At 45.6% G+C, this 11,698-nt stretch overlaps 1 protein-coding gene and 1 pseudogene across 1 annotated transcript; one reads left to right on the top strand and one right to left on the bottom strand.

Moving 5' to 3' along the window:
• Positions 1 to 7,832: 7,832 nt before the first annotated feature.
• LOC143390008 (olfactory receptor 4X2-like) lies at positions 7,833 to 11,698 on the top strand. Its single transcript, XM_076842675.2, has 2 exons — positions 7,833 to 8,733; positions 11,670 to 11,698. The coding sequence occupies exons 1-2, from the start codon at positions 7,833 to 7,835 to the stop codon at positions 11,696 to 11,698; spliced, it is 930 nt and encodes a 309-aa protein (XP_076698790.2).
• On the bottom strand, positions 10,699 to 11,626 carry LOC143390003 (olfactory receptor 4B1-like; annotated as a pseudogene).

The following is an 11,698-nucleotide window of genomic DNA, read 5'->3' as shown; positions in this document are numbered from 1 at the left end:
AGATTGGAGACCTCCATCTGCAGCCATCTGGACCTTTAGGAGTGGCTCCTCAGGGCTGCAGGGTGATCTGGCTCTCTGTCCCCTCCCCATGGTGGCGGTGATTCTCTTCCCACACAACTTGGTTGCTGCATTTGAACGTGGGGACCTTCAAGTCACAGGACCGTGGCATCTATGTCGGTCCCACACTGAGCACAGAGGGAGTAAAATAAACACAGCATTTGGAAATGTACCCGAGTGGGCGTCTCCACCAGCCTGGGGTGAGGTGTAGGAGCAGGGTGGGAGGACCTGGGTCCTGAGAGGTGACCCCACAGGCATCACACTGTTGCTGGCTCTGAAGCGCTGGCTGGACATCTGGGTAGTGGCCTGCCACTCTGACCTCCAAACAAAGCTGGAGCCCCTGCCTGGGGTGACGAGAGCAGATCTGCCATGGCCTCTGCAGGCAGGGGTTCCAGGACCGGGTGCTCCAGTGTGGGCTGGCTCATAGCACGCAGTGTGTCATCAAGGAGCCCCAGAAACAAAGGGCAGCCACTGTGTGGCTCGTGGAAGGCACTTTCCCTGGCAAGTCACTGGATGGGTTGGGCAGGCCAAGAGCTCTTGGGTGGCCCCTATTGGGTATTAGGCTGCAGAATGGCTTCTCTGTCCTAAAGAGTGGTATTGGTCAGCTCGCCACCCCAAAGCACACCCAGGGCAACTGGCTCACAAAGGGCAGAGGCTGCTTGGGCCCACAGCTTTGGAGGCTTCAGTCCAGGCATGGCCCAGACGCTGGAGAAAGGAGCCTGCAGCATCAAGGAATCAAGGACCCCCCCCCCCCCGACACACAAAGTGGGGCGGTGGTGTCCTGGCAGCAGAGGGTTTACCAAGGCTTGGCATGTGTGTGACCAGCTGTGGCCCAGGCATGACGCAGGTTGGCCAGTGGGCTTGGGCATCTTGAGAGTCGACAAGCTTCTATGGGGCCGGCTGCTTGACCCAATGTAGTGAGGCAGCTGGTCATGGGGGGAGCTCAGGCAGAGCAAGACCTGCTCACCTCAGAATAGGGTGAGAAAGAGGGGAAGGGACCTGGGTACCCCTTGAGGAGACTCATGACTACAGGATAAAGGACCAGGGTCCCCCTCAGGAACACCCTCATGAACCAGTACCTCCCTGGGCCAACCTCCCAAGAGTCCCTCAACCTCCCACCACTCTGGGGACATTTTAGGTCCAGCTGCAGCCTTGGACTCGTCTTATGCTACTGGTGTCCCATGGTGGACGATGAGCTATCTACCGGGCCCTGACTGTGGGCCCGTCTCTGTTCTTAGCATCTGTACACTAACTCCACCTCCAGCTCATTTCTTGGACAAGGACTTGGGCACAAGGGGCCTATGAAGGTAGAGCCAGTGAGCAGCAGCACCCACTCAAGCGCAGGCCACAGACCACCTGCTTAAAAAAGCACCTCTCCCACCTGGATTATTTCCAGGTTGGTCTTGAGAGAGCGGCTCAGGTGGTCCAACTGCCTCCCTCTGCAATGCGGCTGAGGAATAGCTGCCCTCTGAGCAGCAGGGACACCTACCCAGTCTGCTTGCTCTTAGCAATTTCCTCAGCCAGCCGGCAGCTTTGCAGGAATACTTGAGCCTCTTTGTAGGAGAGTCGGTCCAACTGTGGGCGCTGAGAGTGAGGCTAGCATGGGGCAGGACATAGGTGGACCAGGGAAATAGGGAGGGGGGACACCAAGTAGTATTCGGAGCTAGAGATGCCTCCACCTCCTGCAGAACATGGGCTCCTGCCAGGACCACCCCTCTTGCAGACCAGGTGGGCGGTGACCATTGGATGAACTCAGTGCCTCTCTCGTGCTAGGCAAGCACGCCACCTCTGAGCTACATGCCCAGCAGACTTCTGAGCCTGCCATCTTCCTCTAACAACAGCTGTCCTCTGCCTTCACTGAGGACAAACTGGTGCTGTGCTCTTCATGGTCATCACCCCCAAGCTGAATGCCATCATCTACACATGGAGAAACGTGAGGGTGAAAACTGCCATGAGGAGCTCCAGGGGCTAGAGGTGAACTCGAGGATGGAATGAAAATGAAAACATGATCCAGGAACACCAGGAGCAGGAGACTCAAAGTGCAATCTGACATCAGTCAACTGTGAAGAAGCAGAGTTCACCTGCCTCTGTTTTTCCTGCAGGCTAAATGGGCCACTTTAACCTCATGCTAGGACTTCACGTCCTGTCCTAGTTGTCAGTAGTCTCCAGTGTGGTCACATTGGGACACCTCTCTCTTCTGCAGTAATCAGCACTGCACAGTGTTTAGAATGGAGGATGGATCCCATGAAATGGAATTCCACCCAGTCACCTCTCAGCAGTGTGACCTTGGCTGTACTCACTGCACCTCTGGGATTAGCATGTAGTGATAGATGGAAGGATCCTGGCACTTGCAAACAAAGGTCCACGCTGTGGTCAGTTCTCCTTACCAGAATGATCTTGGGAGAACCCAGAACAGATTCTCTCCTTCCTTGGGTACCTTCCTCCCATTAGTCTGGTTCTCTTGCCTGAAATTCAATAGTAGAAGTCTTATTTAATGACCAAGATGGGAGTTTATTAGAAGGCACATGTCTCAAAGCAGGGGTGACAAAATACAAGATAGCCATTATTAACCATTATCATCTACATCTGAACAATTTCCAAAGACTCTTCTTTCTAAACAGTGGTTATCTGTGGTCTCAGGGAAAGAAGTGATATAGCTAGGACTGTGTTTGCTTCACCTAGTGAAGAGTGGCTTCAATCAAACCAATCTCACTGCTTATTCCTGTGTGCACTGTGACCTAAGAAAGGCTCTTACGTTTTTTAATGGTTGAGGAAAAATAATCAAAAAAGAAGTTTTGGTGACACACATTAGCATGAAATTCAAATGTTTATGTTCATAATACAGTTTTATTGGATGACAGCCAGGCCCATATTTTGCGTGTTCTCTGTGTCTGTTTCCACACTATAAGAGCAGAATGGGACAGAGACTGCGTAGTCCATAAAGCCCTCAATATTTATTCTCTTATTTTACGGGCAAAGACTCTTTGGCCTTGGTTGGAGCCACAGAATCATGCGTTGCTGATTCAAGGAGAAGTTTGGAGGTCAGTGTTCCCAGGATGATTTTTAATTCTGTGACGATGGCAGTCTGGATTGGCATTGTTTGGCTCCCTAGGCTTTTGTAACGGTTGTAAGATGCAGTACAGCAGCTGCTCCAAGCATCATATCTTTGTATGTGAGGTGGTAAAGTCCCAGCTCACATTTTGAGAAATAATTATGAGAAATCTCCTGCAGGATTTCTTTTTTCATTCTTATTGGCCAGAACTAAGTCAGGGGTCCATCCCTATATGCAAAGAAGGCTGGAGAGTGAGCATTGGCAAAAGAGAATGCAATTACGTGACATGCTAAGATGTGAAGAGGGAGAGTTCACCACAGGGGTTTTGGTGAGGTGCACCTGGGCACAGTGAGGTTGGTGAGCATTTGACTCTGATGCCCCATTGACCGAACCAAATCCAAATCTACCACCTAACATTGTGAAACCTCACAAACAACTGAAATTCTGTGATTCCATGGAATGTCAAGACCTTGAGTCCAATAAATTTTCACATTCCAATAAATTCAATAATTTTTGACAAATTTATACACTGTGGAGCCAACACCCCAAACTAAAAGGAAAAATGTCTATCACCCCAGAAACTAGTCATGACTCCTCCCAGGTAATCTCTAACCCTGGCTGGCCAACTGGCACCTGCTCATCTAATTTCTATCATCATGGAATTCTTTAGCTTCTTCCTAGTCTCCTATGAATGCAAGCATGAAGCACATACACTCTTCTATCTGGCTCCATTCTCTCAATGTAATGTTTTGGAGAGTCATCTGTGTTGTGGCCTCCAAGAGGTTGTTCTTTGTATTTAATAAGTAGTTTTCCAATTCATAAATGGAAAACACACCACAATAAAAAAAGAGATTCTCTTATAGGAAGACATGGCATTGATTTCAGTAACTGACTGTAGTAAATAAGCTCTGCTACAATGGGTTCTTAACATTTCCATTTGTTAAGAGAAAAGCATGAATTGATAGCCATTCATTTATGGAACCTGATAACTTTTCACAAAGAAGGTTGTGAATAAATATATTCCTACTTCTGAAAGGAAAAGGATTGGGATCTAATTGAAATGAAAAAAAAAATAAGGTCACACTCAATGGGTTAATAATCTTTACCAGAATAGGAAATAAAATCAACCTCTGAAGTCAAAAACTATAATTTTAAGTAAGCAGGCACAGTCCAACAACACAAATAAGTTTAACAATGTAGTTTCCCTCTAACACTCAAAGATTCATATTAAAATAAATCTAACTCGGGTTTATTAAAAAGCCTAAACTTCCAATATGACAATACTTTCACAGATTTGACAGAAATTCAATTTCATGAGGATATATTGTGGAATACATAGAGGTTTTGCATGAATATTTCAGGCTTTGATGTAAGTACCTGCTAACCTCCTTTCCTAGGTTTCTTTCTCTGTGGAGGACAATGGTTAACTCAGTTATCACAGGTGGAAAAGAAATCTTGTCAAACATTGTCCTGAATCATAAAATGTCTCTTCATAGTTTTCTCCTTGGTCATTAGTTTACACTTGAGACACTTTGATTTCAGGCTGAGTTGACATTAGTGAATGCGGCTTGAAGAAATCCTGTTCTTATTACAAAGTTCTCTCATGGCATCTCTAAGACATCCCACCACACTAAATTTACAACACAAACAGGTGAGGTTACAGCACTGTAAGGAATCCCCATGTTCTCCACACCTCGTTTCAATGCTTATTAATTCAGAGCAAATCTCCTTCAGCTATAGCAGGGCATCTCCAGGACAGTCCTATGGACACTGGGCTGGGTACTCTTCTATATGGACAGTCCTGGCCTGTAGGATGTGTCACAGCTTCCCTGGGCTCTCCCTGCTTCCTGTCAGCAGCCCCTCCCTCACCAGCCAGCTTGGACAACAGCCAATGGCTCCACACATTACCCAGTGTCCTCTGGGGTAATAACACCCCTGGCTGGGAATCACCCATCTATTCCTCTTCCACACCACAGGCTTTGAGATGTGCTATGTCAGTTTCCCTAAGCCTTGGACCCACACTGTTGAGTATTGTTATTTTATATCAAGCTCCTGATGAGCAGGAGAGGGATCATTGCCTTGTGAACAGTGTGATGCGGGGGGAGTGCTCTGTGAATTCTGGGTGAATTTAATTTGTTCACATTTCCCAATTATTTTTTTCCTACTTGGCTTGTGCAGGTCCTGCTTCCCCTGAGACCTTCTGCCTGATTAGGAAGGGGAAAGGGTACAGATCCCTGGAGACCTCCTCTCACCTGATCATGCCTCCCCCCACCCAGGTGTCCCATAAGCAGCTGACTTAAGGCTGAGCTGCCAGGGTTCTTAGTTCTGTGTGGAGCACCTGGGAGGTGAGTCTACCTGGCTCTTGTTTTTAAATTCAGGTACCTATGGGACCCTGTGCCTCAGTCTCCCACTTTCCTAAGTCTAAAGCTACAAGTGGAGCAGATCCCCCGTCTTAAGATTCCTGAAAAGCAGGAGTTCTGGTCCTAGATTGGCCTAAGGCTTCTCCACTGGCTAACTGGCAGCTTCCCAGAGCCCGAGCTGTGCCCAAGGAGGAATTTGCATCCCTGGCTTCAGAACGGAAAAGGTCACTGTGGTGAGCTCAGCAAAGGCACAGAAACATGGGTGTCACTTTTGTTTTGTGAACATGGGCTTCTTTGGTATGTGATGATTGCTTTCCCCCTTAAAGCATAGGAATGGGGCCATGAGGCACGTGGGGTTTCACAAAGTTTTCTTGTGTGGGTGTTGGGGGCAATTCTATACCAGGCTCTGGGATTGAGGAATGAAGAAGATATTCTCTTGGTTCTTGAGGACCTTTGTTCTTTCAAATTTACTGGAAACCTATGATATCGCAAATACTGTGCTTAGAAGGCCAGGGAAGACATACACCCACAGTCACTCAACTGAGTGCTATTAGTTGGTGGCCACAGAAGTAAGCATGTGGTAGAGATGGCGTGGTGAGAAGATGCAGTCTCTCCCTTAGGAGACCCATGCAGCAGGAGGTAGGTGGCCACATAAAACAATATAATCCAGTGTGAAGCCCTGTGATTCCAAAATATCCAAGGGAAAGGGGGCCACTGGCTGTGAGAGACTCTGGCCTGACAATACGGATTTCCTAACTGAGAAATATCCTAGGCAGCACAGAGGACAGGAACAGAACTTACCCTGGGACAGACCTGGGAGTGGGAGTCATGGCGTCTATCTCTGAGGTATCTATGATCAGCATGTTAGTTGGGCCCTGAGTGAGGAAGAGGTTAAATTACTCTCTAGGTAGACACAGTGGTGCTAGCCTGAATATGAACCAGAAGAATCCCAAGTTGGAGGTCTCGCTAGGAAATATAGGGAGATCCTGTCTAAAAATAAAAAATAAAAGCCTGAGTGTGTAGGTCAGTGTTAGAATGCTTAGCTAGCATCTGCCGGGCCCTGAGTTCAATCCCTAGTACAGGAAAGAGAGAAATAATTTGCAATATCACATAGATACTATCTGAAAAACACATGCATATGACCCCAGGAGACCAGACTGTTAGCAGACATAAGCTGTCTTCCATGAATGGCTTGGTAGAATATCCCAGGGATCTAAGAACTTACTATGAACCTTGACTTCTCTTTGTATGTATAACTACAAGTTCTCTCTATGAGTTTCCTCTGGGTCCTGATGGTGCTTAACCACCTCAGGCTGTCTCCATCACTGGAGAAAGGAAGCTTTGTGGTAGGAGGGTTAGTCGTCTGGCTCCGGTATCAGGTGCTCTAGAGTCTCATGATGTGAGACCACGGCTCATGCACATTGACCTCAGCTAGCTCAGACACAGTCCAGAATGGAGCAGGACTACCTGCATATCAACCAGTGGAGAATCTTGGTGATGACAAGGTGTTGAGAGACTAGGAGGTAGAGAGGGATGGGTCAGAGGTTGAGTGGGCCCTGGGGAAATGAAAAGTGCCCATGAGGAGAATCATGCAAGAATTGAATAGATCCTTAGAAAGCAATAAGGTCACACAGAGACCATGTTTAGAGGACAAGAAATAGGAGGAGAAGTAGAAATAAAGACTCAGACAAAACTTTGTGGTCTTCTTGGGGGTGCTGAGTGCAGGTGCACCACAGGACATCTCTTCTGAAGACTCAGAAGGGCATGTGGACAGGGTGAAAACACTGTTTTGGAAAACAGATTTAGACAACAAGCAAACGTAAGTGAAATACAGGAAAGCTGCAGTGAAAGAGAGTTCAGAATATTCAAAGGCAAGAGACATATTGCATAGACAGAGAAACACTGTCCTATCTGCCCCACATTGTCCAATGAGGGGACTTGTTGAGTTTTTAATAGGTTGCCCCTCCTCTGCTCTGTTTCCACGAGTCCAACCTCTGCATACAAAATTATTTCCCTTTCCAGTTTGCAAACATTCTTGATGACTTTTTCTACATTTGACATTTTCTGTAGAACAAACCTCAAAATCTGTAACAGTCCTTCTTACACTGGTTCTAGACTCTCTAAACTGCTTTATTTGTTGTTATAGTCACCTTGATCCAGCAACCCACTATACATCTGCAGTTGCTGTCTCCATTCTTGGAAATGTTCTTCCCTTCTTCTGTAAAGAAGACTTATCTTCCAATATCTAGTTCCAAGCATCTCAGGCAAGTGTCTCTATGTAGCTGATACAGTATGAAAAAATCTTTTGTTTTCTATCATTTCAGGTCACACCACCCAAATAGCTGCCTCTTGGTGGTGATCTCATGGCCAATACACACAATGTGACTGAATTCATTTTCCTGGGACTATCTCCCAACCCGGAGGTGCAGAGGATTTGCTTTGTAATATTTCTGCTTTTGTACGTGGCTATTGTCCTGGGGAATTCCCTCATTGTGCTCACTGTCGTGACCAGCAGAAGTCTGGGATCCCCCATGTACTTCTTCCTCAGCTACCTGTCCTTTGTGGAGATCTGCTACTCCTCTACTACAGTCCCCAAACTCATCTCAGATCTGCTGGCTGAGAGGAAAACCATACCTCTGTGGGGCTGCTTGGTACAATTTTTCTTCATGCACTTCTTTGCAAGCACTGAGATTTTCCTGCTCACAGTGATGGCCTATGACCGCTATGTGGCCATCTGCAAGCCCCTCAACTACACCACCATCATGAACCAGCAGGTGTGCATGGTCCTGGTGGGAATGACATGGGTGGGAGCTTTTGTGCATTCCCTTTCCCAGATCCTTCTCATCTTCCAACTGCCCTTCTGTGGCCCCAATGTGATTGACCACTATTTCTGTGATGTGCTCCCCTTGCTCCAACTGGCCTGCTCAGACACTCTCCTCATTGGTCTGCTGATTGTTGCTAATGGGGGGACCCTGTCTGTGATCAGCTTTGTGCTCCTCTTGGTGTCCTATGTGGTCATCCTGCTTCATCTGAGGACTCGGAGCTCTGAGGGGAGGCGCAAAGCCCTCTCCACCTGTGGGTCCCACATCACCGTGGTCATGCTGTTCTTTGTACCCTGTGTCTTCATCTATCTGAGGCCTTCGACCACTCTGCCTGCAGACAAGATAGTAGCCGTGTTCTACACAGTGGTGACCCCACTCCTCAACCCTGTCATCTACTCCCTGAGAAATGCTGAGGTGAAGAAGGCCATGAGGAGGCTGTGGACCAGGACAATGAAACTAGATGGGACTTAGAGGCTGAGCCTTGGTACTGGTCCTGGTTTTGGAACGATGCTGGGTTCAAACACAGGGGCACAATGGATAGAAGGAGGTTAATTCTAGAGTTACTGTATCTGGAGTTTTTATTTAAAAATGTCCTTTTAATCACTTATAAAATATTTCATCTTATGGATATACTGAATATACCTGGCCATTTTCAGATGTGCTTCTAATTTTTAGTACAATAAGTTAGTCTTTTAAATATTCTTGAATAGAAATCTTTAACTAACTTTTGATTTTTGGACTCATTTCCTATGATGAGTTTACTCTCTTAAAAGAGAGTTTACTCAGACTATTCAAAAATATTGAAAACAAGGGAACTTTTTAAAATTCTTTCTACTAGGCCAGCATCACCCTTATATCAAATCCAGACAAGGAGTCAATAGAAAAGTAAAACTAGAAACCAATATTCCTAACAAACACATTCAAAAAATTTTCCAAAAAGGCTTGAGATATAGCTCAGAGGTAAAGTTAGTTCTTGCCTAGCCTACATGAGGCCTTAGTTTTGGCCCTTACTACTAAAAAAAAAGTGGGGGGGGAGAGAGAGAGACAGAGAGAGAGAGAGAGAGAGAGAGAGAGAGAGAGAGAGAGAGAGACTTCAACACAGTTTTTCTTTTATTGTTTTGTGGTTTTTATAGTTATATATAACATTAGGATTCATTTGACATGATTATGGAAGCATGGAATATAATTTGCTCTAATTCAGTCCCCAGAACACCCACTCCTTTCCCTCTCCCCTCCCTCTATTTCCTTTCCTCTACACTACTGATCTTTTTGCTACTTACACTTTTGTCTTGTGGATGTACATTATGGTGAGATTCACTGTGACAATTCATATATATGCACATGGGAAAGTTAGATCGGATTTATTCCACTGTTCTTCCTTATCCCCAGTAAGTTTTTGATTGACTCATTTGTGAGCCATACAAGAAAAAAAATTTAAAGGTGATGAGGTAAATAACCTAAATTTAAGGGTTGAAGATATAGCTCAGTGGCAGAGAACTTGCTTAACATATGGAAGGCCCTGGGTTCAATCTCCAGTATTGCAAAAAAAAAAAAAAAAAAAAAATTCGACAAAGTAATAGCAAACTGAATTCAACAACACATCAAAATATTATATAGGGAAATAAGAAAGAAAGAAAATGAGTAAGGAAGGTTAAGGTATTTCAATCTACAAAACATTTATCAAAATGTTCTCTGTAGTGGTTGGGGCTGTGGCTCAGCAGTAGCACACTTGCCTGGCATGAATGAGGCACTATTCATTCAATTCTCAGCACCACATATAAATGAAGGATACTCAACAACTTAAAAAATATTTTTAAAAAATCTCTTCTGTAAAAGGATAGAAGTAAACAGAATTTAGGATAGCATAGTGAAAAAAAACTATCAGTGAAGTAATATTTTATAATTATTGGTGGAGAAAATTTTGAATGTTCCCAACACAAAGACATGATAATTGTATTAGGTGATAGATATCTGATCTGATCTGATCATTACACATTTCCCACATGTATTGAAACATCACATTGTACCCCTGTAAACATATAAATTACTACAGAGGGAGGAAGAAAGTGAGGAAATGATTTTAACTGACAAAACATTTATAAAATTCTCCACTTTGCATTTGCACTTGGTGACAAAGGAAATATAGCCATAAGGACATGAGCCTTCCAATTACCCAAACCAAATATATTGTTGCATTTCATGAAGCCTATCATGTTCCATAAGATTCAGGGAGAATACCTCACCTCTATCCCTCAAACATCACAGCAGGGTATTCAGGTTACACAGGAGAATTATGGCAGCAGTAACATTAAGTCCTATATTTGTGGCTGCCATTCTGAAATACTCCACTAAAAATTCATTTCATAAAAGTCCATTTCAAACACACAATAATCAGACGTACATCTTTCTATTGTATTCCCATCCCTGGGTTCTCCTTTTGGCCCCACAGCTTCCTTATGGCAGTTTACACCTCTGCGTTTCTGAGTGTGTAGATGATGGGGTTCAGCATGGGGGTGATGACCGTGTAGAACACAGCCACCAGTTTGTCCAGAGTGAAGGTGGACGAGGGCCGCATGTAGATGAAGATGGCAGGTCCAAAAAACAAGATGACCACTGTGATGTAAGAGGCACAGGTGGACAGGGCTTTGCGCCTCCCCTCTGCAGAGCGGTTCCTCGGGGTGAACAGGATGACGATGTAGGAGGACACCAAGATGGTGAGGGAGAAGATGGAGATTAATCCACTGTTGGCCAACACAATAACCCCCTCCACCATGGTGTCCTTGCAGGCTAGCTTGAATAAGGGACGGAGGAGTAATGGTCCATCACATTGGGACCACAGAAGGGCAGTGGGATGGTGATGAGAACCTGAATCATGGAGTGGATGAAGCCCCCCAGCCAGGAACCAGCCACCAGCATGTGACACAGTTGACGACTCATAATGTTCATGTAATGAAGAGGCTTGCAGATGGCCACGTAGCGGTCATAAGCCATCACCACAAGCAGGAGGATCTCAGTGACCCCAAAGAAGTGGAAGAAGAAGATCTGGGCCAGACAGCCCTTCAGGGAGATGGTTTTGACCTTGGCAAGTAAGTCAGTGATGAATTTAGGGACCACAGTAGAGGAGTAGCAGATCTCCACCAGGGACAGGTAGCCAAGGAAGAAGTACATGGGGGAGCGCAGACTCTTACTGACACTGACCGTCACAACAATGAGGCCATTGCCCACCACGGTGGCCAGGTACACGGGAGAAACAACACAAAGCACATTCTCTGCACCTCTGGATCCTGGAAAAGGCCAGTAATGATTAACTCAGTCACGTTGTTTGAATTTGTCATGAATTGGATTTGGAGAAGATTGATCTCAAAGAAGAGCCCTGTGACAAAGAAAATATAGGCGTAAGGACATAA

This window comes from Callospermophilus lateralis, chromosome 2 (genome assembly GCF_048772815.1).
Source record: "Callospermophilus lateralis isolate mCalLat2 chromosome 2, mCalLat2.hap1, whole genome shotgun sequence".
Lineage (NCBI taxonomy): Eukaryota > Metazoa > Chordata > Mammalia > Rodentia > Sciuridae > Callospermophilus > Callospermophilus lateralis.
The sequence above is the reverse complement of the archived record's forward strand: the minus strand, read 5'-3'. Positions and strand labels throughout refer to the sequence as shown.

Coding starts and splice junctions, on each gene's coding strand:
- LOC143390008 (XM_076842675.2), top strand. CDS start 7,833: ATGGCCAATACACACAATGTGACTGAATTCATTTTCCTGGGACTATCT. Junction 8,734..11,669: donor GGCCATGAGGAGGCTGTGGA/CCAGGACAATGA, acceptor AAGAGCCCTGTG/ACAAAGAAAATATAGGCGTA.